Source organism: Canis lupus, chromosome 1 (genome assembly GCF_003254725.2).
Source record: "Canis lupus dingo isolate Sandy chromosome 1, ASM325472v2, whole genome shotgun sequence".
Lineage (NCBI taxonomy): Eukaryota > Metazoa > Chordata > Mammalia > Carnivora > Canidae > Canis > Canis lupus.
In genome coordinates, this window is record NC_064243.1 from 85,849,646 (window position 1) to 85,876,769 (window position 27,124).

The following is a 27,124-nucleotide window of genomic DNA, read 5'->3' on the forward strand; positions in this document are numbered from 1 at the left end:
GCTCAAGTTAATGACTTGGGAGTCCATTAGCCAGTATTGCCTTTGGTGAAAGCCACCTCTCAACCTCTTTTTTCCTGTCACGGCAATGACAGGAAGCCTGGGATCATCCAGCAGTTGAGATGGGAAATCTGAGGTAGTTTCTCATATTCAACTCTCTCTTCCCAATCCCAGTTAGACCTCAAGTCAAAGAAATTCTCCTCTTCCGGAAGTCACCACCCTGATAAAATCCTCATCAGTACATCCTAAAATTTCTGCATCCATTCCAACTCAGCAAAGCCTCAATATTTCCCCTAGATTGCCCTTCCTGATTTCACCATCTCTCCCAGTCAGTTCCCCAGTTAGTCTTTCAGTGTAAACCTTTCAGTTTCCAAACTTTGAAGTCATCTTTGAATTTTCCTACTCATAGCCAGGGCCACATTGTGACATCGCAGGCCCTGGGCACTTTGCCTTCGTGAGTCTCTTTCTCCAACAGAAAAAATGCATATAACTATATTAAATATATACATATACTAATACTCTGGTTCCTCTTCAGATCACATAAATCTTATGCCTTTTACATATACTTTATAGTTGCATTATTACAAAGATGGATGTATATAGTCCAAACTGGATTCACTTTATATACATTTTTTTTCATTTTGAGATAAATTAAAACTAAAGCATTTTTGTGACTCCTGGGCACTGTGCCTACTGCCTAATGGCTAAGTCAGTCCTGCTATTCACTAAGATCCACAGTCTGTGGGAAAAAGCCCTAACTTTCTGTTATGGAGTTCATGGCCTTCAAAAATCTGACTGCTCACCATTATGAGTCTTTCTGACTCTTGTTTTCCCACACGAATGCTTTTCCTTGGTCAAGCTGCCTTGCCCACTGTTTCTTGAATAGTCTTGTTGTTCCTTTCACCACTGTTGGACTTGGCTCCTCTCCTTTTGCAATATTCTTTATCCTTCCCCAAATCTTTACTTTGATTTATATCTGTCACACGAGGCCCATTTAAATCTGGCTTGAGGGGCACCTGGGTGGCTCAGTGGTTGAGCGTCTGCCTTTGACTCAGGGCATGATCCCGGGGGTCCTGGGATAGAACCCATATCAGGCTCTCCACAGGGAGCCTGCTTATCCCTCTGCCTGTGTCTCTGCCTCTTTCTCTATGTTCCTCATGAATAAATTTTAAAAATCATAGATAAGTAGATAGATAGATAGATAGATAGATAGATAGATAGATAGATAGATAAATCTGGCTTGACAGAGAGACAGTAGGGTACATGCAGAACACAAAGTAGATTTAGATGGACTTAGGTTACATTTCCTCTCTGAGCCCAAGCTTCCTTTTCTTCTAGGGGTGCCTGGCTGGCTCAGCTGGTAGAGCATGAGACTCTTGATCAGGAGGTTGTAAATTTGAGCTCCATGTGGGGTATAGAGGTTTCTTTTTTAAAAGGATAATCTCACTACTCTTTTAGGACTGATAGGATTACATTAGAGGAGGCATGAAACAAAAAAAAACCAGCAAACTCTAGAAAAGTACCTGGCACAAAGCACCCTCTCTTCCTTTCCCTTCTTTCTAACTGTGCAAGCTCTCAGCGATCTCTTTCTCTGCTGAAAGTCCTAGACTACTTGCTTAATCAAACCCAGATGATCTTTTTTCCTGGATTGGGTTATAAATAGAAATATATAAATACAAATAAACCTTATTGTGGTGTAATAGACATATGACAAGTTGCACGTATTTAAAACGTACAATTTGATGAGTGTAGACATATATACAAACCATGAAATGATCACCTATGATCAAGATAATAGGCATACCTATCACCACCAAGTCCTCATGCTGCTTTGTGATCTCTCCTCCCAACCCTTCCAGGTCCCCTCCTGTTCCGGGCAATCACTGATCTGCTTTCTGTCACTGTACATCCAGTTTGCATTTTCTAAAAATTGTATATACCTGAAATACAGCATGTACTTTTCTAGGTCACTCCTTTCATTTGGCATAATTACTTTGAGATTCATCTATATCATTACATGTATCAATACTTCATTCCTTTTTATTACTGAGTAATATTCCATTGCATAGAAATACCACAGTTTATCTTTACCCATTGATGGACGTTTTGGGTTTTTTTCCCCAGTGTTAGGCTCTTATAAATAGTCACCATGAACCACTTTGTGTGGACATACGTTTTAATTTCTCTTGGGTAAAGACTAGGAATGGGGACACCTGGATGGTTCAGTGGTTCAGCATCTGCCTTCAGCTAAGGGCATGATCCCTGGGTCCTGGCATCGAGTCCTGCATCTGGCTCCATGCAGGGAGCCTGCTTCTCCCTCTGCCTATGTCTCTGCCTCTCTCTGTATCTCTATGAATAAATAAATAAATCTTAAAAAAAAAAAAAACTAGGAGTAAAAAGACTTAGCCATATAATAAGTATATGTTTACCTGTGCAAGAAATTGCCAAAGTGAGCATTCTAGTACCTCCTCATTGTTGTCAACACTTGGTATGGCTAGTCTTTTTAATTTTAGCTATTCTAGTGGATGCTTTTTTTTTTTAAGATTTTTTATTTATTTATTCATGAGAGACAGAGAGAGAGAGAGGGAGGCAGAGACACAGGCAGAGGGAGAAGCAGGCCCCATGGAGGGAGCTCGATGTGGAATTCGATCCTGGGACCCCAGGATCAGGCCCTGGGCCGAAGGCAGTGCTAAACCACTGAGCTACCTGGGCTGAATAGTGGATGTTTAATAATATATATATTTTTAAAAGGTTACAGGTTATTTAGAACACAAAGGCGAGTGGATACCCATAGCTGAATTAGTGCTTATATGTTAGCTCTAAGCCCAGATTTTTTTTAATAGAAATTCTAAGTCTGAGGAGCACCTGGGTGGCTCAATCAGTTAAGCAGCTGCCTTTGGCTCAGGTCATGATCCCAGGGTTCTGGGATTGAGCCCCAGTGGGGCTCCCTGCTCAGCAGGGAGTCTACTTCTCTCTCTCTCCCTCTGCCCCTCCTCCCTGCTCATTCCCTTTCTCTCTCAAATAAGTACAATCTTTATTTTTTTAAGATTTATTTACTTATTTATTTATTTATTTATTTATTTATTTATTTATTTATTCATGAGAGACACACACACAGAGAGAGAGAGAGGCAGAGATGCAGGCAGAGGAAGAAGCAGGCTCCATGCAGGGATCCTGACGTGGGACTCGATCTTGGGTCTCCAGGATCATGACCTGGGCATAAGGCAAGTGCTAAACCGCTGAGCCACCCAGGCTGCCCCAAGTACAATCTTTAAAATATATATATACTTATTTTTAAAGAAATCCTAAGCCTGAGACTCCTAAGTCTGAGCATCAACTTTTGGACTTCTGAAGCTAAGTACTGAACCCTCCAAGCTGTGATTCCCTCTCAGCCCTGGTCTGATCAATAGAAGTAAAAGAGAAAATGAGAGAAGGCTATGCCATTTATTTTTTTTTAAGATTTTATTTATTTATTCATTATATATATATATATATATATATATATATATAGAGAGAGAGAGAGAGAGAGAGAGAGAGAGAGGCAGAGACACAAGCAAAGGTAGAGGGAGAAGCAGGCTCCACGCAGGGAGCCTGATGTGGGACTCGATCCCAGGACTCTAGGATCACGCCCTGGGCCAAAGGCAGACATTGAACAGCTGAGCCACCCAGGGATCCCCATGCCATTTAATTACTTATTTAGTATTGTTTGTTTTTTTTTTTAAATGTTCCTCATGTTTATTTTTTTTTAGTTTTTATTTTAATTCCAGTTAGTTCATACAGTGTTATACTAGTTTCAGGTGTATAATACAGTAATTCAACACTTCCATGTATCACCCTGTGTTTATGTTGTTTTAATTAATTATTTTTCTTGTTTTATACAAATGTCCATATCAGAGGCTCAAGGTTGGCCTTTGCTGTGGGCAAATGGGGCTCTTGGCAGGAATAGCAGTCAAATGAGGGGAAGTACATACTGCTCAGCGTAGGCCTAGTTCTGTCTCTGCCACTCTGGCTACTTTGTATGTAGGTGGGCTCACTGAGAAAGCATCAGAGTAACTGAAGAAAGAAATCAACTGGTATCCAGAGGACAGGTTATCTTGTCAACTCATCTATTTAGAGCATCCTCTGTAGTATATACTCTGCATCTGTTCTGAAACATCCTCTAACATCTCCTTCATTGCCTTCATGATATCAGTTTTCCTATATTGTTTTCCCCAAGTCCCTAACAAGCTGGTCAATCTGTTTACTACTATTTATGAATAACTTGAGATCTGAATGGTCTCTTTCACACAAAGTGTTATACTGTTCAAAGCTCTGCCACTGGGAGGATTTCCTTTCCCCAAGATCTTTCAGGGCCACTCTTGAATGAAGCTGTATACCAGAGGTTTCAGATGCCAGCATATTAGAAGATCCCACAGTATACCAGGCCCATACTCCTTCATCAAATGGTCATAGAAATCTTCCCATGAGGCCATGTATATGCAGTGAGGAAGGGCAGTGAAATGGGGGACCAGACAGTGTGGGAAGCTATCTGTTTGGACCCTAGGACTGACTGTATAGATCTTATTTCCATTTATAATGGAATGCTGCTACACATACACAATTTTATGGTTCAGTGGAGGCTCTCATTCATGTTGAGTAGTTGGCTCATGGTAAGGCTTTCAGGCTCTACCAAGCCACAGGAGCAAGTCTGAATTTCTTTCAAATAGTAATAATTGCCAGCAGGTCATGAGTTTCCTACCAGGGATTACCAGAGGTTCCATAAGATATTGTAATGGTCACAGATATTTTGGGTATCATTGGGTCTTCTGGGCCAGAAGGCTCAAGAGGCAGGGCAACTTGCACCACAGCCTGTGCCTGCTTCAGAATCCTTTCTTGCTCTGGATCCTACTCAAAACTATCAGCTTCACAGCTGACTAGGTAAACAGGTTGGAACATCATGCTCAAATGTGGCCTATGTTGTTTCCAAAATCCAGAGAACCAACATATATTGTGCCTTTTGTAGTGGTGAATGCGATGCAGCAACTTGTCTCCCACTTTAAAGAGACATGCCTCAGACTATTGCACTTCTCAAAACATCACACGTGGGGCAGGCCCCTGAACTTTCACAGACTTTATCTCTGACCTTTTGGCATAAATGTGACTTACTAAGGGATGTCGGATACTTGCTACTTCCTGTTCCCCAGTTCCAATTAGCATTATGTCATCATTGCAGTGGATGAAACTGATGTTTTGTAAACTATTAAGATGATTAAAGTCCCTTTGGACTGTCTTATAACAGACCACAGGACAGTTCACAAGGCCTACAGGCAAATCAGTAAAGGTATATTGTTGCCCTGCTTGCAAAGGCAAACAGCTTCAAAATGCTTCTCATTGTTATTAATGATGAGGATGGAAAAAAGTATTTGCCAGGTCAATAGCTATAAATGGATACATAGAGCTATACTGATTTGTTTTAATAATGATACTGCAGCTGGGCCATGGTTATGATTGGCATTACCATCTATCAAAGTTTGCAATAATATATAATCATCTCCATAACCCATCTGACTTTTGTACTAGCCAAAGCAGCAAGTAGAATAGAGATGTGAAAAAAATCATGCATCTTTCAAGTGTTTGATAATGGCACCAACCTCTAGAATTCCTCCAGGGAAACAGAATGGCTTTTGGCTTATTATCTTAGAGGAAAGAGTTATGTAATTCCAAAGTTTTCACTTGACCTTTTCAATAATAGTAACAACAGTGTCATCTGCTCTGAGACTATAGGAGATGCTCTCTTCTTTCAAAAGCTTCCACCCAGGCCTTCTGATTATCCACTCAAGTTGGAAACTCACAGTTTCACTCCTTTATCCTTTGTACACTCTCTAGGAATATCAAAAGAAGCCAGGTGGCTCCATGATCTATATAATTATTTCCACCATAATGATTAAATGCCATGACTACGTGATTTGCCCTCCTCCTGCACTTCATCTCATGTCCACATGGTGATAATCTGAATAATCATGATGCTGCTATATACCAGGGATTGTGTGTCCCATTTTCCACTGGAAAATAAGTCTATGCTCTTTAATTAGATGGGAAACCCAAATTCAGAATCCCATTCTAAATATCTATTTCCAAATAAATAAATAAATAAATAAAAATAAAAATAAATATCTATTTCCTGGGACCACTTGTGATAGCAATTTTTGAGGGAGTCAAGATCCTAGAAAGAAAAAAGATGACAGACTTAAACTGGGGAGTTTAGGGCTGCCTGACTAGCTCAGTCTGTAGAGACTCCTGATCTCAGGGTCATGAGTTTGAGCTCCACATTGGGTGTAGAGTTTACTTAAAACATATAAAGAAAAATAAGTAAATAAATAAAATTGGATAGTTTAAAGGGTGTTTTAAAAAGAGACTGTTTAAGGGGCACCGGGTGGCTCAGCTGGTTGGGCATCTGCCTTTGGCTGGAGTCATGGTCCCAGATCCCTGTTCAGTGGGGAGTCTGCTTCTCCCTCTTCCTCTGCCTTTTTCCTTCACTCGTGCTCTCTCTCTCCTTTCTCGCTCAAATAAATAAATACAATCTTTTAAAAAATTAATAATAAAGTAAATAAAATAAAAAGAAACTATTTACAAGGAACTGAGTAGGGTATAGGGAATCCACAAAGCATGGTGGTAGAGTACCCTGAGGCTAGAACATGACATCATTACCACCTCTAGACTTGAAGTAGCAATAAGAATGTCCTTCTGGAACTGAAAGAAAGGTCCGTATGTACAGAATCATCAGACTACCTCTACATATCCTCAGCCTGCCCATGGTGACCGTCCAGGAAGAGAGCCAGGGGAATAATCTGGACTCTTCTTTCAGGGATTCCCATTACTCAACTCCAATTGGAAGCTAAAAGGCAAGGACACCCATGGATGTAACCTAAACAAGTCAGCCTCCCAGGTCACAGAAGAGGGTGCAGCAGGATAGAGAGTGAATCTAGGGGGACAAATGGAAGATGTTCTATAGTTTTTTTAAAAATTAACTTGCATGTGTTTATGTTTGGTCTCCCCATGTAGATTAAAAACCCCTTGGGGCAGAGACTGCCTTATCCTTCCATAGATCTTCTCATAGTACCTGCAACAGCTTGGCATGACTGACTGAATGAAAGTATTTAGTGTTCATAGCCATGCCATAACATGTCCATAAACCAAGTTACAAAGCATGATAAAAAAGAAAGAAAGAAAGAAAGAAAGAAAGAAAGAAAGAAAGAAAGAAAGAAAGAAAGAAAGAAAGAAAGAAGGAAGGAAGGAAGGAAGGAAGGAAGGAAGGAAAGAAAGGAAAGAAAGAAAGAAAGAAAGAAGAAAGAAAGAAAGAAAGAAAGAAAGAAAGAAAGAAAGAAAGAAAGAAAGAAAGAAAGAAAGAAAGAAAGAAAGAAAGAAAGAAAGAAAGAAAGAAAGAAAGAAATTAGGGCAGCCCAGCTGGCTCAGTGGTTTAAGCGCTTGCCTTTGGCCCAGGGTGTGATCCTGAAGTCCTGGGATCGAGTCCCATGTCGGGCTCCCTACATGGAGCCTTCTTCTTCCTCTGCCTGCCTGTGTCTCCGCCTCTCTCTCTCTCATGAATAAATAAATTAAATCTTAAAAAATATTATCCAAAGGAAAAGTTTGCCCTATGTATTGTATGTACCCAATTGCAAAGTGATTGGTACACAGGGGAACAGAGTACAGCATTACAAAATGACTGGATCAGGTGAAACTCTGACAGCATTTAATATACTCCCAGCTGAACAAAGGTTTCAGCTCCCCTTGAGTGATTTCATACGTAGGCGTCAGCCAGTCCAGCTCCTACTCTTGATTAGCAGGGCTTCAAATGAAATCAGATCACCCAGCTTGTGGCTTTAAAGTACTACTAGCTGAGTAACGGATGGTAATTTCCCATCTATTATGCTAAGGCTCCCTTTCCAATGGGTTTTTGTGCATTCTGCTAAGTGACTCTGATTCTCATTTCTCCAACACATTTTTCTTCCCTGAAGGCCCTTCTAATATGCCCAGTTTTGACAGTCAATGGTTTAGTACAATTTGCAAGGATTTATTTTTCTCTGCTACAGATTGATTCTTATCTCACTTTGATTTGTTAGGAAGCATTTGACCTTCTATCAGTGAGAGGAGAGGTGTTGAGGTCTATTCTGCAGATAATAAAGAAGAGGCGATTTTATTACATTGTTTTACAGAATCTGAAGAGTCAGAAAGAGAGAGCAGAGGGCTGCCATAAGAAAATCAATCACCCAAGTGTACTGCAGAATGTGTGCCCTGGACACAGACAAATAGTCAAAACAAGGAAGGGTTTAAATACAGAGATCATATCATTACCTTCTCAACTTGGGGCCATACAGATTGATACACACATTTTAACTTAATATCAATGTGAAATCAAAGTGCTATGTTCATTTCTCATGACTGCAGGTGACAATAAAATAATAGACTACTGAGTGATACTGGGCTAGCATGACAATTAATCCCCTTGAGGATTACAATTCAATTTTTCTAAGTCTTTATTATTGAGGAATAACGTACATACGGTAAACTGCAATCTTAAGACCACAGTTCAATATGCATATATGAGCACTTATTTACATAACTATCACTAGATCAAAAGGTAGAAAATTTCCAGCCCTCTAAAAGGTTCCCTTATGCTCACTTAGTCCTGCCTCCAAGGATATCCACTATTCCGACCTCTATCAACACATTAATTTTGCCTGCTTTTTTTTCATTTAAATGGAATCATACAGTATCTCTATTTTGTGTCCAGTTTATGTTTTGCTTATCACTGTGAGATTCAGCAGTGTCACTGTGTGCATCACTAGTTTATTTATTTTCACTGCTGGGGAATATTCTATTGTATGTATATACCGCAATTTATTTAGTCATTTTATCATTGATGGGCATTTCATTTCTTTGAATAAAACTGAACAAATTGCAAATAAATATTTAACAAATTGTACTCAGATATAAATCACAGAGTCACCTCTTACCAGAAATTAAGAAATACACTTTCCTCCTCTGTGCATATCCAGTGGCAGTTTTGAAAATGCCTTTCTTTATGATAGCAACACCTAGTGGCCTGAGAAGGCTATAGTTTGGATGTGTGCATTTAGATTTGGAAACAGTGATTTAGTTAATAGATCTCCGATAGCATCTAGATGTCCATTAAAATCACATAACAATGTCTGGGCTTCCTTAGAAATCATTTAAATCAGAATTTACAGAGGTGAGAGCCCAGGGCTGGTAGGTGATAAAGGCTGCCTCAGGGATTTTAACATGCAGCCAGGGCTGAGAACCACCAATCTAGAACAGTTTTTGCTGAACATCATACAAACACAGATTGCTGGACTCCACCCTGAGTATATTTCAGTGTATCTGGGTGGGGCCCTCAAATCTTTCAACAAGTTCCCAGGTAATACTGATGCTGCCGGTCTTGGGACCATGATGAGAACCAATAATCTAGACCAACTCTGTTATTTTACAAAAGAAGAAACTCCAGGCCGGGCATTTGCAGTAATTTGCTGGAGTCGTCGAGCCAGTTAGTGACAAAGTGATAATTAGAATGGAGCCTCACAGTCACTTTTCCTCTCATCTGATAGAGGTATAATTGGGTATCTCTGAATGTTACATCATCTGAAGTTATGTTAAAAGACTACTTCCCTCCAACAAAAACAAAATAAGGAGACATTTAAGGGGGTGGGTGAAAGTAACTCTTTTCCATAAACCTAATTGCAAGAACTTAAGCATTCGGGGCGGGGGTGGGGGGTGCGGTAAGTGAGCAGATCACATATTACAGAACCAAGACTACAGAAGGCCAGCAGGGATGGGAAACAGAGTCAGCTTGGACTCTGGTCCCTACTCAGGAAAGGATGCATCTCTCCTCTCACTCCTTTCCTCCCTCAACTGCCCCCTAAAGGCTGAGCTGTTTCAGGGCAGATGGCCCAAGTCAGCCAGTCAGGAGACCTCTTGGCCAATAGTTTGTTTCTCCTACATCTCTCTCAGAACACAGGATTAATCCGGCTTGCTGCATTTCCCTATGGTTCTTAATATTTACCCCTTACAAAAGAATGTTTCCAAATCTGGCTGGTTTATCCCTACCAGTTATGGCCCAAACCTGAGGTTCAAACAGCTCTGTGCCCAAGGGTCCATAGTACCTCCCAGGCTGTCCAGAGGGGTGACCCCATCCTCCCAGCTGTGCTAACCACGCTGTAATGACTCAATACACCCACAGCTTGGATGTTGGCCTGCAGAGCCATTCTGAGCCATCTTCCTGGCCCCCTGAACTCAGCATGGTAGGAGAGCTTTGTCTAAGGGGCTAGAAGATCAGTATTTTAAGTACACATTGCAGGGGATTCTAAGGTAACCTAGGTCTTGGGGACCACTGCCCAATATTATATTGTTGAGTAAACATTAATCTCAGCTGATGCTGTTTTGAGGGGTGGGGTTTAATGGCATTATACAGCGATCCTCATTGTGTCTACACTTTTGGGTGGTGGAAAAAGTATTTCCAGCTTAAGATTCAAGCAGGAGTGGGCAAGTCTGGTTGGCTCAGTCAGCAGATTATGTGACTTTTGATCTTAGTCTTGTTGGTTTGAGCCCCACATTGGGCATACAGTTTACTTAAAATATAAACAAACAAAATCTTTTTTTTCTAAGATTTTATTTATTCATGAGAGACACAGAGAGAGGCAGAGACATAGGCAGAGGGAGAAGCAGTCTCCCTTTGAGGAGCCTAATGCAGGACTCAATCCCAGGACCCTGGGATCAGGACCTGAACCAAAGGCAGACACTCAACCACTGAGCCACCCAGGTGCCCCAAACAAACAAAATCTTAAAAAAAAAAAAAAAAAAGATTCAAGCCAGAATGAATTCATTCTACCAAATGAAAAGAAAGAAAAGAAATTGCATCAACCAGAGCCTGTAGGTGTAGGTCATTTGCATATAAGATATTAAAAAATGTTTTCTATAAAGAATAACTGATACAAGCCAGAGACTGGCAGAAAAATATTTCCACATTATAACCAATAAAGGATTTATATACAAAATATATACAAAGAAATCTTACAACTCAATAATAAGAAAACAACTCATTTTTAAAAGTAGGTTCCACATCCAATGTGGGGCTTGAGCTCACTACCCTGAGATTAAGAGTCACATGCTCTACCAACTGAGTCAGACAGGTACCCCAAACCAATTTTTAAAATAGGCAAAATAGAGATGCTTGTCTGGCTCAGTCAGTAGAGCATGTGACTCTTGATCTTGGGGTCTTTGAGCTCAAGCCCCATGTTAGGTATAGAGATTACTGAAAAAAAAAAAGAAAAGTTAGAAAATTAAAAAAAAAAACAGGCAAAATATCTGAATAAACATTTCACCAAAGACGATATACAACCGGCAGATAAGCATATGAAAAGATGCTGAATCAATATCAATAGTCATTAGGAACACACAAATTAAAACCACATTAAGAGTCTACACTCAGGGCAGCCCGGGTGGCTCGGTGGTTTAGTGCCACCTTCAGCCCAGGGCCTAATTCTGGGGATCCAGGATCGAGTCCCATGTCGGACTCCCTGTGAGGAGCCTGCTTCTCCCTTTGCCTGTGTCTCTGCCTCTTTCTCTCTCCTCTCTGTGTTTCTCATGAATAAATAAATAGTTTAAAAAAAAAAAAAAGATTCTACACCCACTAGAATGGTAATAATCAAAATGGATTGACAATTACAAATGTTGGTGAGGATGTGGAACCTCCCCAATGTGTAAGCCTCAGCATTGATGGGAGGACTGTACATTGGTGTGGCTGCTTTGGAAAACAGTTTGGTAGTTTCTCAAAAATTAAGCATCAATTTACCAGATGATCCAGAGAGCTGTCTCCTAGGTATGTATATAACCAAGAAAAATGAAAACATATGTTCACATAAAGACACATAAATGTTCACAACAGGATTATTCATAATGGCTATACAGTAGAACTGTAAATGCATAAACAAAATGAGTATGTCCATACAATGGGGTGCTATTTAGCAAAAAGAGAGAGAGAATGATGAACTCCTGATTCATGTTACAACATGGATATATGTCAAAAATGTTTTGTTAAATGAAAGAAGCCAGACATAACGGCTACATATTTCTTTTTTTTTTAAGATTATTTATTTATTTATTCATGAGAGACACAGGGAGAGAGGCAGAGACATAGGCAGAGGGAGAAGCAGGCTCCCTGCGGGGAGCCTGATGCAGGACCCAATCCCAGGACCCTGGGATCACAATCTGAGCCAAAGGCAGAGGCTCAACCACTGAGCCACCTAGGTGCCCACAACTACATATTTGATGATTTCACTTACATGGAAAGTTCGTAACAGGCAACTTTATAGATACAGAAAGGACATTAGTTGCCTGAGGCTGGGGGTGGGAATATGGGGAAATGACTAAAACTGTCCATGACAGATCTTTTTGAGGTGATGGGAACGTACTAAAATTGGATTGTGGTGATAATTGCACAACACTGTAAATTTACCAAATCATAAATTTTACACTTAAAATGGGTGAATTTTATGGTATGTAAATTATACCTCAAAAAAGCATGCAAAAAGTACAGAGACAAAATTATCATTACGTTGTAGAAAAAAACTTTCATAGAATTTTACAGAGTTTACAGCACAATGAGGCTATAGTTTTTATCAGTGGTTCCCAACCATTCCCAGGCCAAGAATTCCTTTTTAACAGCAAAAACAGTGACAGTCTTACATATTCTAATTGAACCTTTAGTATAAATCAAGGAAATAGATCATTTAAGGAATACTGTGAACTCAGTAATAATTTGAATTTGCATTAACTAGTCACATCTACGACATACAAAAATAGTAGATGGGTATGCAAGACATTATTATACTGACAGTGCTGAGTGCACCTATGGATTCATGGGCTTCATGCATAATGGTGGGGTCAGCGGCCCCAGATTTGAAAGCCCCTCAAAATCTTTTTGCCATCCAATGCAGCATTGAAAAAAAAAAAAAAAGCAAAAATACTACTTTAAGGTCAATTCCATGGTGTGTGTAGTCCTCTCCACAGTCAGTTTACAGCTGGGAAGAACAGGACTGATTTTTGGACTACAGGCTTGTCCCACGTGTAGGCAAAATGTTTTTGACAAGTGGATCACAGGAAAAGAGGAAGTCATATGACTGGAAAAATACAGAAAAGTTGACTGGTTGGATGTCTGTCCAAACAAATAAGGGAGCCAGTTCGTGGAATCCTGTTTTGTCCCCAATCTACCCACCCCAGGGCCCATTGCAGTTGTAACCAGTGTGTTTCAACCGTTCTACAGTGCTAATGACCATGACCGTGCAGACACAGCATACCCCCAGGGAGCTTCTTTCCTCTGGGATTTTCATTTTTCTGTAGGATATCCTCTCAACTTTACCGACAGTGGCACAGCATCATTAAGTATTTCTGGAATTACCGATTGAGGACTTCCCACGTATAAATCAATCACTTAATCGGATCTGAAATGTACTGTTTTCATTGCCAAGAAATGGGTTCCAAAATCGTTTCCAAATTATTTATAAGAAACACTTGTCTGTTTCAGTAAGTCTTGTTTTTGTCACTGTCCACTGGCAGCCACTCACGCTGCACCTGCCTTGTTCAGCTGGCAGCCACAAGTGTTGCAAAGGCGAGAAACATAGGAGAAACTTATTTTTAAACAGTGTATAACTGTTCAGTTGCACTTCCAAATAGTATGTTCAGTATGCTTGTGGGTGACGCATAATAAATACACTATTCTTCCTGTGTTACCAGATGTTCTGGACACTCTGTGGTGTATTCATTATATTTTTTTTTCCAGAATAACAATTGGACCTATTGCTTTAGCAAACTTCACCAGAACACATACTGAGTATACTATTTGAAAGTGTAAATAACATAGTTTAAAAGTCGGTTTATCTTGTGCTTCCTGACTTTGCGGACATGCTGTAATATCCTCTGCTAAGGGACGTCACTTTCATCCGGTAAGAGACCATCCTTCCTAACCTCACCTGGTCCTGGCAGTCTCCCCAGGGCCAATTCATTTCCTATATTGGTCATTTAGGTCATTGTTCCCCGTGTTACCATATTTTTTCAAGGAAAATACTCTTTTACAGATTAAAGAAAATATTTTCAACAAATAAATTTGTGACTAGATTAAAATATAAAGTGGAATAAAACGGACCAGAATTACATAAAAACTTGTATTTGTAATGTAAACATGCAAATTTATAATTTAAAGAAAAGTTCAGGGTAATGGCATATGCTTTCATAAGTAACTCTCTCTCTTCATTCATTATGTAATTTTAAAATAGAAATTTTTGGATCATTTGATCTATTGAAGTTTCTCAGAATTTCTCTGTATGTGGCATTATGCCATTACTCTGCTTTAACAAAGGAATGAAAGGCAGTTTGTAAAGTTATTTACTGTCAGAAATATTGTTTCTAGGGCAGCTCTGGTGGCCCAGCGGTTTAGTGCTGCCTGCAGCCCGGGGTGTGATCCTGGAGACCCGGGATCAAGTCCCACGTCAGGCTCCCTGCATAGAGCCTGCTTCTCCCTCTGCCTGTGTCTCTGCCTCTCTCTCTCTCTCTCTTTCTCCGTGTGTCTCTATGAATAAATAAATATTAAAAAAAAGAAATATTGTTTCTAAAGCTTGTTTATTGCACTCACATTTGTGTATGTTATCACTGAAGGGTCTATGCCTCTCAAGTACTAAAAATAGCAAATAGCAGTTCTGACATTTCCTTTTTTTTTTTTTTAGTTCTGACATTTCTTATACAAAAACTTTCATTTCAAGAAGTCTGCTTCTTCTCTTTCAATGTCAGTAGAATTCTTTTTTTATTTTTCCTAACCCAAGAATTTCCACTTTACCTAGTTCTTACCCCAGCAGGATAATTTGAAAGGAAATATCAAAACCAAAATTCATAACATAATATTTATAAACATCATGAATGGGGAGCACCTACTATAGCCAAGAGCTTCATAGATACTATATTTAACACTTCCAAAAATCTTACACTGTAGAAGTCACTATCCTCACTTTACAAATAGGTAAGGTACACACAAGGGAATTTCACAAATGTAAGGAAACTGGTCCAGGGTCCTACAACGAGTAACAGGCAGGGTTAGGATGTAAACATCCTTCTGTCTCTAAGTCACTCTACCTCCTACTCTCCTGAAGTGAACATTTATGTTGCTTTATTTCAAGGCATGGTTTCGACAACAGTATTCTGTTAAGTGCCTTTAATTTAGTGTTATAATTATTTTCAAATTCCGGTAACAGTTACATACAATAAAGTGAACAAAACCCAAGTGTTGAATTTTATATTTTTCTTTCTTTCTTTTTTTTTTTGAGATTTTATTTATTTATTTGAGAAAGAGAGAGCTTGAGCAGGAGAAGGGGCAGAGGAAGAAGAACAAGTAGACTCACCACTGAGCGGGGAACCTGACACAGGGCTCGATCCCTGGATCATGACCTGAGCTGGAGTCAGACACTTACCCACCACCCAAGTACTTTTGACTTTTATATTTCTATGCCTTAGTGCAACCATCACCTAGATCAAGATCAGATGATTCTAGCACTCCAGAAGTTTCTCTCGTGCCCTTTCCTCATTAATACCACACCCCCAAAAGTAACCACTCTCCTATCCTTTTTCATTATGTCTATCATGAAAAATTAGTTTTAACTATTTTTAAACTTATGTATAAATAGAATCATAAAATACATAATATCATTTTGTTTGGATTCTTTTGCTCATCATATGTCAGGTTCATCAACGGACAATGTTACTTTTTAAAATGTTAATTACAATTTTGTTAATGTTAAGTTCAAAGACATTTGATTTGCTTTATTTTTTTAAAGATTTTATTTATTTATTCATGAGAGACACAGAAAGAGAGGCCAAGACACAGGCAGAGGGAGAAGCAGATTCCCTATGCAGAGCCCGATGTGGAACTCGATCCCAGGACTGAGGATGACCTGAGCCAAAGGCAGACAATCACTGAGCCACCCAAGTGGCCCCTTGATTTGCTTTGAGACACTGAAGAAAAACTTGGGGTGCCTGGCTAGCTTAGTTGGTAGAACATGTGACTCTTGATACCAAGATTTGTAAGTTCAAGCTCCACATTGGGTGTAGAGATTACTTAAAACTAAAAAAAAAAAAAAAAAAAAGCAAAACCTTTAAAGAATAATGAAAAAATTTAAGTAGTATTTAATAATACACAGCTAAATATTTAATAATAAAATTTAATTTATATACTTCAAATTAATATTTCTAAAGGTTACAGAAACTTCTAAACCAAATTTTGAGAAAATATTATATCAGTCCACTTCTGAACACTTAGGTACTACTGTATTTTCATAGCCAATATATATATATTTAAATATTCCTTTTTTTTTTAGAGAGAGAGAGCACACACACACACAAGTAGGGGGAAGGGTAGAGGGAGAGGGAGCAACAGAATCTTAAGCAGGCTCCCAGCTGAGCACAGAGCCTGACATGGGGTTTGATCTAACAACCATGAGTGAGATCACAACCCGAGCTAAAACCAAGAGTCCAACACTTAGCCAACTGAGCCACCCAAGTGCCCCTTAAATCTTCTATATGAAGGTAACTCCGGTGGCTCAGCAGTTTAGTGCTGCCTTCAGCCCAGGGCATGATCCTGGAGTCCTGGGATTGAGTCCCACCTCAGGCTCCCTGCATGGAGCCTGCTTCTCCCTCTCCCTGTGTCTCTCTCCGTGTCTCTTGTGAATAAATAAATAAAATCTTAAAAATAAATACATAAATAAAATCTTAAAAATAAATAAATAAATCTTCCATAGAACACAAGTACCAACTATACATTTTATGATAATGCACATTTTTCCTTTTAAACGAACCATTTTTAAGATTATAAAAATTTTTTCATTTTTAAGTGTGTAGAAATAAAAGGTGCAACTTCATGTGTAATTTTACATAGTAATATCTCTTGAAAGCCTGGTACTTTAATTTCTTAAAAAGTCTTATGTAAGAGATTTGGGAATGCATAATTATTTCCATCTGTATAATTACTGACGGAATTGTGGGACTCACTATAGAGCTAAGTATGTAATTCCAACATATTCCCATGACTACATAAGGGTTGCCAGTAAAAACTGTGGAAAATGGTCTTGCAACATTCAATATTACACACAAATCAGAACATCATGAGTGACAAAATTGTTTTTTTGAAACATTTTATTTATTTATTTGAGAGAGAGAGAGAGAGAGAGAGAGAGAGAAAGAGAAAAACAGATTCCCCACTGAGCAAGAACCTGGATATGGGACTTGCTTGATCCCAGGACTCTGGGATCATGACCTGAGCAGAAGGCAGATGCTTAACTGACTGAGCCAACCAGGAGCCCCCCCGTGAGTGACAAAATTCTATGACACAAGTTATATGGAGGATATTTATAAACTTTCTTTTTTTAAAAAAATGTAGCTTTTGAAGGCAATCATTGCAACTAATGTTACAAGGGAAGGAAAAGACCCAGAAAGAGAAAGATAGTAAGAAGGAATAGAGAGAGGTGTGTTGACGTTGATGTTGTTACAAATTCACTTAAAGAAAAAAAAAAACATTTAGGAACATGGAACATGGGTAATTTTGCACAAATGTGGTTGAAATAATACAGGCTTTGGAGCCATACAGACTTGGTTTGAATCTTAGGTTTATTACTTATTATCTTTCTGACTGTGGCAAGTTACTTAACCTCTGAGCTTAGCTTAGTCACCTGAAAACTGAAGAATGCTTACTCAGAAAACTGCCATTTATCTTACATGATAAAAGAAAACCATTCGTACCAAGTACATACAACTTTTTCTTCTCCTAATAATTATTAATGTATTAAAAGATAATCACTGCAACTGACCTTCCCAATACAACCTACTGGATATATTCAGAACTGCATGCAAACACCTATATTCTTTCCATTATGCAAGTCGATCTCGAAATAGAGAGACATCACCTACTCAGAAATATTACAGAAATTAGGACTCAGAGGTAGAAAACCACAGTCATGGAAGGGAGTATAAACAAAGTGATGTGAATTCAAGGAGAATGCAATGAGCGCTCTCCAATGATGCCTCAGACCTAGTGGTTCTAGAGTTTTATCAGCAGAGTCCTGGAATAATAACAGGATGGAAAACAGTGGAGTTATCCTGTCAGCAACTGACATACTATTTTCATGCATACTAAATATGCAGAGTAGGTTCTGGGATCAGATGACTGTATAGGTTCAAAACCTAGACCTAGGGATCCCTGAGTGGCGCAGCGGTTTAGGCGCCTGCCTTTGGCCCAGAGCGCAATCCTGGAGACCCGGGATCGAATCCTGAGTTGGGCTCCCAGTGCATGGAGCCTGCTTCTCCCTCTGCCTGTGTCTCTGCCCCTCTCTCTCTCTCTCTCTCTCTCTCTGTGACTATCATAAATAAATAAAAATTAAAAAAAAAAAAAAAGCCTAGACCTAATACTTTTCAGTTGTATGTCAAATTACTTAGCTTAATCTCTCATCTGTTAACATGGATAATGATTGGGGATGCCTGCCTGGGTGGCTCAGTGGCAGAGTGTCTGCCTTTGGCTCAGGTTGTGATCCCAGTGCCTTGGGATCGAGTCCTGCATCAGGCTCCCTGCAGGGAGCCTGCTTCTTCCTCTGCCTATGTCTCTCATGAATAAATAAAATCTTTAAAAGCAAAAACCAAAGAAATATGGATAATGATTGTTATCACTACAGAGTCATGATGAACATTTGATGAGCTTATCACTGAGAGGGCTTAGTTTTGAACAGTATCAGGATACATTTGGCACTAATTCACATGCCCCTTGCCTTTCAGGACTTGCTTTCTGGGTTCTCCTTCTGCTTCTCTGGTCATTCCTTACTCTCCAAAGCCACACAACCCCAGGGCACAACTCAAGAAGTCCTAGCAGAAAACAGCTGCCAAAAGACTTAGAGCCAGATAGAGATATCAGAGGTCATGCAGGTTTGGAGTCTGGCCTTACCCACGTTAAGACCCAGGAAATATTATGCCCAGGTATAAAGACAATACTTGAGGAGTAAGAGACAGGAATAAGAAACTCTAGAAATAAATGTGAAACTGAAACAAAGCCTAAACTCCTTTTGACAGGATCAAGTTGATCTGGAGCAATTTGGTTTTTAGAGGAACCCTCAGTGATGTATCATCCACAATTTCTAGTGTACAATAAAAATTACTAGATGTACAAAACAAGACCAAGTGTCTATAATCAAGATAAAATAATCAATAAAAGCAAACAAAAGTGAAAAAGGACTTCAAAATAACTGTAATGAATATATCAAAGAGAAAAAGATGCATGAAAGAGGTAACATGGAATATTTCGACAGTTATAATCAACAAAAAAAGAATCAAATGGGGCACCGAGGTGGTTCAGTGGTTGAGCATCTGTCTCTGGCTCAGGTCTTGGGGTCCCAGGATTGAGTCCCACATCAGGCTCCCCACAGGGAGCCTGCTTCTCCCTCTGCCTATTCTCTGCCTCTCTCTGTGTGTCTCTCATGAATAAATAAATATTTTTTTTTTTAAAGGAGGTTTCATATGACCTGGCCATCCACTACCTCCCTGGTATCTTATGACTCTCCAATGTAATCATTCCTTTCCTTCCTTGCTGTCCCTTGAATACGTGTGGCAAAATCTTGCAGTAGTTCCTCTGCCTGGAATGTTCTTCTCCAATGTGTCTCTCTGGGCACCTTATTTAAAAATCATAGCCCACTTGCCATCAACTTGTACACCCAAATCCCTATGCCATCCAAGCCCTTAGATTCCTAATCACCAAATCATTCCTTATTTTGTCCTGTTGCACTTTTCACCTTCTAATATAATCTGCTTCTTCTGTTGAATGCTCATTGTCTGTCTCCACCCGATAAAGTTATCTCTGGGGACACCTGGGTGGCTCAGCAGTTGAGCACCTGCCTTTGGCCTATGGCATGATTCTGAAATCCTGGGGTCGAGCCCCATGTCAGGCTCCCTACATGAAGCCTGCTTCTCTCTCTGCCTATGTCTCTGCCTCTCTCTGTCTCTCATGAACAAACAAACAAACAAACAATCAATAAATAATTTCTGAAAGGATAACTTTTGTTAATTGTTGCAAATTAAGTTCCATTTCATGTCCTCCATCTAATATAGTTTTCTCTATTTACTTTGGAACTGCTTTTGATGTGTGATAGAGCAGTACTATAGTACAGAGTTAAAAAACACTCTGGAACCACATAGCATGGATCTGCAAGTAACAGAATTCCATATATATGTATGTTATTTATATCCCATATTTATATATATATTATTCTGTCCCTATATATGGGATTTATATATATATTCTGTTTTATATATATATATATATATATATTTACATATATAACTTGCAGAATGTAGGCAAACAGCTAAATTGCTGTCTTTGTTACTAATCAATAATTTTAATTTGTTACCGATTAATCTATATATAATCAAATAGTAATGATAAACCAATTGTATGGTGTTCTTACAGGTTCTAAGCATTTCCCATATTAATGCATTTAATCCTTCTTTTTTTTCCCCAAGATTTTATTCATTTACTTAACAGAGAGAGAGAGAATAAGCCGGGGGAACAGTAGAGGTCCTCTGCTGAGCAGGAAGCCCGATGCCAGGCTCAACCCCAGGACCCTGGAATCACGACCTGAGCTGAAGGCAGATACTTAATTTACTGAGCCATCCAGGTGCCCACATTTAATCCTTCTATCAACCTAATGAAAACCAAGGCACCAAAAGATTAATTTGTACTAAGACATACAGCTAGTAAGTGACACAGCAGGATTAAATCTATGTAGAGTTCCAATGAAAAGAAATGTTTAGATGAGACAAAATAATTCTTAAAATAATAATAATAATAATAAATGAACTAAATATAACAAATTTATGTCTGCTTAAAAAACAAAACAAAACTTTTCTAAGCACTAAAGACATAAATGTAGATATTAGAATATGTCACTAGGTGATGCTCTTTGTTAAATTTCTCTCCTGAGAAGGTAATCTGAGTTCTGACTCATTCAGATGGGAATATAATCATTTAGTTGGCTCTTTAGCCACAAAATTTACCTTGTCCAGAAAATAAGGTTATATGCAAAAAGGTGAGCCACACAAATTCATGGGAAACTTTCTGTAAGACTGTAAGCTTAGAATATTGAAACTTTCCCAGCATGAACATGGTTATTTCTCTCTGTTTATCTTTCTCCATCTATATGTCCATTTTCCTTAATGTTTTGATAAGATTTTATATTTTTAAACAAAAAATCTGATTAAAAACGGGTAGAGGGTTTGAATAGACATTTTTCCAAAGATGACATATAGGTGGCCAAGTGACACGTGAAAGGATGCTCGCTTGACATCACTAATCATCAGGAAAATGTAAATCAAAACCACAATGAGCAATCATCTCACACTTCATCACAATGGCCACTCTCAGAAAGAAGAAATAGCAATTACTGGTGAGGATGTGGAGAAAAGGGAACCCTTGTGTATTGTTCATGGGAATGTCAGTTGGTGCAACCACTATGGTAAACAGCATGAAGTTTCCTCAAAAACATTTCTTTAAAAATAGAAATACTGGGCAGCCCGGGTGGCTCAGTGGTTTAGCCTTCAGCCAGGGCATGATCCTGGAGACGGGGGATCGAGTCCCACGTCGAGCTCCCTGCATGGAGCCTGCTTCTCCCTCTGTCTGTGTCTCTGCCTCCCCCCCTCTTTGTGTCTCTCATGAATAAATAAATAAATTCAAAAAATAAATAAAAAATAAAAATAGAAATACTATATGATCCAGCAATCCCATCCCCTGGGAATTTACCCAAAGGAAACAAAAACACTAATTTGAAAAGATATATGCAGCCCTATGTTTATTGCAGCATTACTTACAATAGCCTAGATATGGAAGCAATGTAAGTGTCATCCATCCATAGATGAAAGGATAAAAAGATGTGGTACATATATGTGTGTGTATATGCATAAATATACATATAAATTATAAATTAATAAGACAAATGCATACATTGCACACTTATCAAACTGATAGAAATTTAAAGATCAAGTGTTAGAAAGGATACAGAGCATGTAATATGTTGCTGTGGGAAAAGGAGATAACAATTCCTCTGGAAAGATAGCGTGGCATTATACAGTAATTCTGAAGATGCATATGCATATGGCTGGATATATCTAATAGAAACGTGTACCAAGAAAAGAGACATATGTACCAAGATACACATGTAACAATGCTCATAGCAGTATTCTTTGCACTAGGAAAATCTTAAGATGACTCAAATATCCCTCAACATTAAAGAGGATAAATAAATCGTGATATGTAAAGACAATGGAATAAAACACAGTAACATAAAATGAACAAATTGGAGCTCTTACAACAACATGGATCAATCTCACAAATAAAATAGAGATATAAAATAACATGCATGGTATAAGTCTGTTCATATAAAGTTCGAAACCAGCGTTTGCCACTTATTTTCAAATGGTTCAGTAAATATATATCTATATCAATCTCTTGAGATACAATGAAAATCATGTAGCAAATCAATTATGAATCTAGATGAAGAATATACTCTACATACAAGTATATACATTGTACTATTTTGCTGTTTTCTTTAGGTTTGAGATATTTCAAAATAGAAAGAAAAAAGATTAAAAATCAGATAAGCTCATTTTTATTGTTTTCTTTTTTTTTTAATTTTTATTTATTTATGATAGTCACACAGAGAGAGAGAGAGAGAGAGGCAGAGACATAGGCAGAGGGAGAAGCAGGCTCCATGTACCGGGAGCCCGACGTGGGATTTGATCCCGGGTCTCCAGGATTGCGCCCAGGCGCCAAACCGCTGCGCCACCCAGGGATCCCTTATTTTTATTGTTTAAAAGTAGTTTCTTCATCTGAATGACAGATGTATAACTTTTCTTTATAATTATTTATTAAACTATGCATATGAATTTTATTCATTTTTTCCTGTATGTATACTTTGCAAAGGAAGGAAGGTAAAAAACTACAATCAGGTATGTAAAAATACCTTTTTTTTTTTAAGATTTTATTGATTTATTCATGAGAGACACTGAGAGAGAGGCAGAGACAAAGGCAGAGACAGAAGGAGGCTCCATGCAGGGAGCCCAATGTGGGACTTGATCCCAGGTCTCCAGGATCACGCCCTGGGCTTAAGGCAGATGCCAAACCGCTGAGCCACCCAGGTGTCCCTGTAAAAATACTTTGAAAGAAAAGCTGTATACACTTGTTAAACATTATTATTAAAAAAAAATGAGATTTTTATAACAAGTAAACTTATAAGTAAGTGGGCTTTGTTATGTGGACCATTTATTTGAGGTCAATCTATGAAAAGATATTTAATGAGGATGAATTTTTGAGGCTAGCACTAGTAATATAATCTGATTTTTCCATGAGATAGTATTATATTATTGAGATAGTATTAATGAGATAGTATTATAGTATTGTAACAACTAACAATTCTGAATCTTGTTTAGTTTGGTATCAGATAATATACTCTTCTAAATAATTCCCATATGCAATATGATATATTTTTTTAAAATTTTATTTATTCACTCATAAGAGAGAGAGAGAGAAAGAGTGAGGCAGAGACACAGGCAGAGGGAGAAGCAGGCTCCACACAGGGAGCCCGACATGGGACTTGATCCCGGGTCTCCAGGATCAGGCCCTGGGCTGAAGGCGGCACCAAACCACTGAGCCACCAGGGCTGCCCACAATATGATATCTTGATACTCATTTTGGCAGATAATCTAGTATCTGCTACTTAAAATTTATTATAATTAACTTTGGATGAAAGTATTTAATTATCCAAGTATCATGCATAATTTAAATTGTCCATGTATGAATTTTGCTTGTTTTCCATAGGTTTTTGCTATTTATCTCACTAGGATTTCACAGTATTTTTGTGTAAAACTCTCAAAAGCCAGAAGTTCTTCAGAATTTCATGTTTTCAAACTGACTTTTAAAATATTAATCTACTTGATTATCTTTTGGGTCATCTAAATCAATATCAAAATCTAAGTCATCATCACTTTCTTCATTTCTTCTACAACTTCTATGGTTGGAATGTAGATTAATTTCAGGATTTTCTGTCTTTTCTGGTTCCTTATTAAACCTAAAAATAAAAAGTTAAAAAAATTTATCTTTATTTCTCAGGCTTTCATTATTTAACTGCAGATTGAAAAGAACTTTATAGTACATTTCTTGATTAACAGAGTCTAATAAAATTAGTACAGAGAAAAAGATACTTGAAGGTTAACGTCAGTCAAGATCCAATCAATTCTAACACTGTAGTCAATAAAGTAGGCTTGAAGAAATTAATACTTGATGTCCATTAAAGTAAAGTAGTTGCATAATGAGTAAATTCTTCTTGGATGAGTGATGAATGTGAACCTCATGGTTAAATATTTTAATTTCCTACAAATATATATTTATTTTTACTGGAATGATAGAAAAATGTAACAAATAATTAAGAGTTTTTCCTGGTAGGTAGCAAAAAGAAGTCTAAATAGGGTGTGATACACACTACCATAAGACTCTCAGAGCTACTAGATGTTTTCTTAAAAGAAAATTCTACACATTAAAAAACACTTACTAAAAGAGTAAATTCCAAACATTAAAAAAAAAAATACTCACGGAACAACAATGTCTTCTTTCTTTCCACATTTTGCACAAACTTCAAGTTCACAGGCACATGGTCTACATATTATGTGATAAGAATCCTTTACTGATTTTTGTAAACATTTAACACTGAAAGTGGGAAAAAAAATCAAGTATTATTTTTATCTAATTACCTAAGATTTATTTGATGAAATAAGGGGGTATAGCTAAATATACAAGTGAAAATCCTAAAAATCAGAACTCTTATATTTCAATCTCAGTTACTTATGTCAATTTAGATCGATTATATAGCATCTCTAACAGCTGATATTACAAAATATTAGTACTTGAAAATTATCTTTTTTTTTCAAATTTTAAGTAAGCTCTAGACCCAACGTGGGGCTTGAACTCATGACTTCGAGATCAAGAGTCACATGCTCCACCGAATGAGTCAGGCAAGCACTCCAGATTTATCTACTTTCTTAAAGCTTTTAAAAATGCCATCTGCAAATACTGATAGTCTTACTTCTTCCTTTCTTATTTGGATCTCTTTTATTTATTTTTCTTGCCTAATTACCCTAGCTGACTTTCAGTAATATGTTGAATCAAAGTGACAAGAATGGGCATCCTTGTCTTGTTCCTGATCTTAGAGGAAAAGCTTCCAGCTATTTATTGTTGAGTATAATGTTAGCTATGGGCTTGTCATATATGGCTTTTATTATGTTGAGGTATGTTCCCTCTTTACCCTATTTTGAGAGTTTTTATCATTAAAAAATGTTGAATTTTTTTGTCTAATGCTTTTTTGTATCTATTGAGATGATCATATTATTTTTATCCTTTATTTTGTTAATGTAGTGCATCACATTGATTGGCAGATATTAAACTATCCTTGTATCCCTGGAATAAATCATACTTGATCATGTTGTATGATCCTTTTCATGTATTGTTGAATTTGGTTTGCTAATATTTTGTTGAGGATTTTTGTGTCTATGTGCATCAGGCACACAGGCCAGTAATTTTCTTTTTTTCTACCATCCTCATCTGGTTTTGGTATTAGGGTGATGTAAGCCTCAAAAATTGGCAGTGCTCCCTTCTTTTCTACATTTTGGAATAGTTTGAGAAGAATTGGTATTAATTCTTTAATATATATATGGTCAATTAATTTACAACAAAGGAGCCAAGGACAAATAATATGGAAAGAACAATCTCTTCAATAAATAGTGCTGGGAAAACTGGACAGCCACATATAAAAGAATGAAACTAAAAAAAAAAAGAGAGAGAGAATGAAACTGAGCCCTATCTTACACCATACACAAAAATTCACTCAAAATGGGTTAAAGACTTGAATGTAAGACCTGAAACTATAAAATTCCTAGAAGAAAACATGGGCAATAAACTCCTTGATAAATGTCTTAGCAATAATTTTTTGGATTTAAGACTAAAAGTAGGGCGCCTGGGTGGCTCAGTTGGTTAAATATCTGCCTTCAGCCCAGGTCAATGATCCCAGGGTCTTGGAATGGAGTACTGCATCAGACTCCCTGCTCAGTGAGAGTTTGCTTCTCCCTCTGTCCATCCTCATGCATTCTCTCTCTCTCTCTCTCTCTCTCTCTCTCTGTCTCTCTCTCTCCTGTTCTCTCTCCAATAAATAAATAAATTCTTTTTTAAAAAAAGAAAAAAGACTAAAAGTAAAGCAGCAAAATTAAAAATAAGTGGCACATCAAACTAAAAAGCTTCTGCCCAGCAAAGGAAACTATCAACAAAATGAAAAGGTAACCTACTAAGTAGGAGAAAATACTTACAAATCATACACAGTATCTGAGAAAGAATTAATATCCAAAATATAACGAACTCACACAACTCAATAGCAAAACCACAAACAGTCTGATTATAAATGGGAAGAGAGGGTAGCCCAGGTGGCTCAGCGGTTTAGCACCACCTTCAGTCCAGGGCCTGATCATGGAGACCTGGGATTGAGTCCCACATCGGGCTCCCTGCATGGAGCCTGCTTCTCCCTCTGCCTGTGTCTCTGCCTCTGTGTGTGTGTGTGTCTCTCATGAATAAATAAATAAAATTTTTTTAAAAATAAAAAATAAATAAATGGGAAGAGAATCTCAATAGACACTTTTCCAGAAAAGACGTACAGATGGCCAACAGGTATGAAAAAAATGTACATCATTAATTACCAGGGAAATGCAGATCAAAACCACAATGAGATATCTCCCCATACATGTTAGAATGGCTGTTCTCAAAAAGACAAGAAATAAGCATTAGTGAGGATATGGAGAAAAAGGGAACCCTTGTGCAATGTTGGTAGGAATGTAAATTAGTGTAGCCACTATATAAAAGAATATGGAAGTTCCTAAAAAAACCAATACTAGAAATTCTATATGATCTACTAACTTCACTTCTGGGTATTTATTTGCAGAAAATAAAAACACTAACTCACAAACATGG

The 27,124-nt window shown here is 38.0% G+C and overlaps 1 protein-coding gene across 3 annotated transcripts in view; it reads right to left on the minus strand.

Annotated features, from left to right (window-relative positions):
* Positions 1–27,124, minus strand: part of C1H9orf85 (chromosome 1 C9orf85 homolog) — a 95,256-nt gene that overhangs the window by 11,036 nt on the left and 57,096 nt on the right. For 2 of the 3 annotated variants that reach the window (XM_025423315.3, XM_035702167.2), the window contains 2 exons: positions 24,707–24,820; positions 17,694–24,185 (listed from right to left, as the gene is read on the minus strand). The exons of the other annotated variant lie outside the window; for it this stretch is intronic. In XM_025423315.3, the coding sequence (XP_025279100.1) occupies positions 24,041–24,185; positions 24,707–24,820 (259 nt within the window). In that variant the 3' untranslated portion in view covers positions 17,694–24,040. Of the gene's footprint in view, positions 1–17,693; positions 24,186–24,706; positions 24,821–27,124 lie in introns of those variants that run through there. 3 annotated transcript variants of the gene reach the window in all.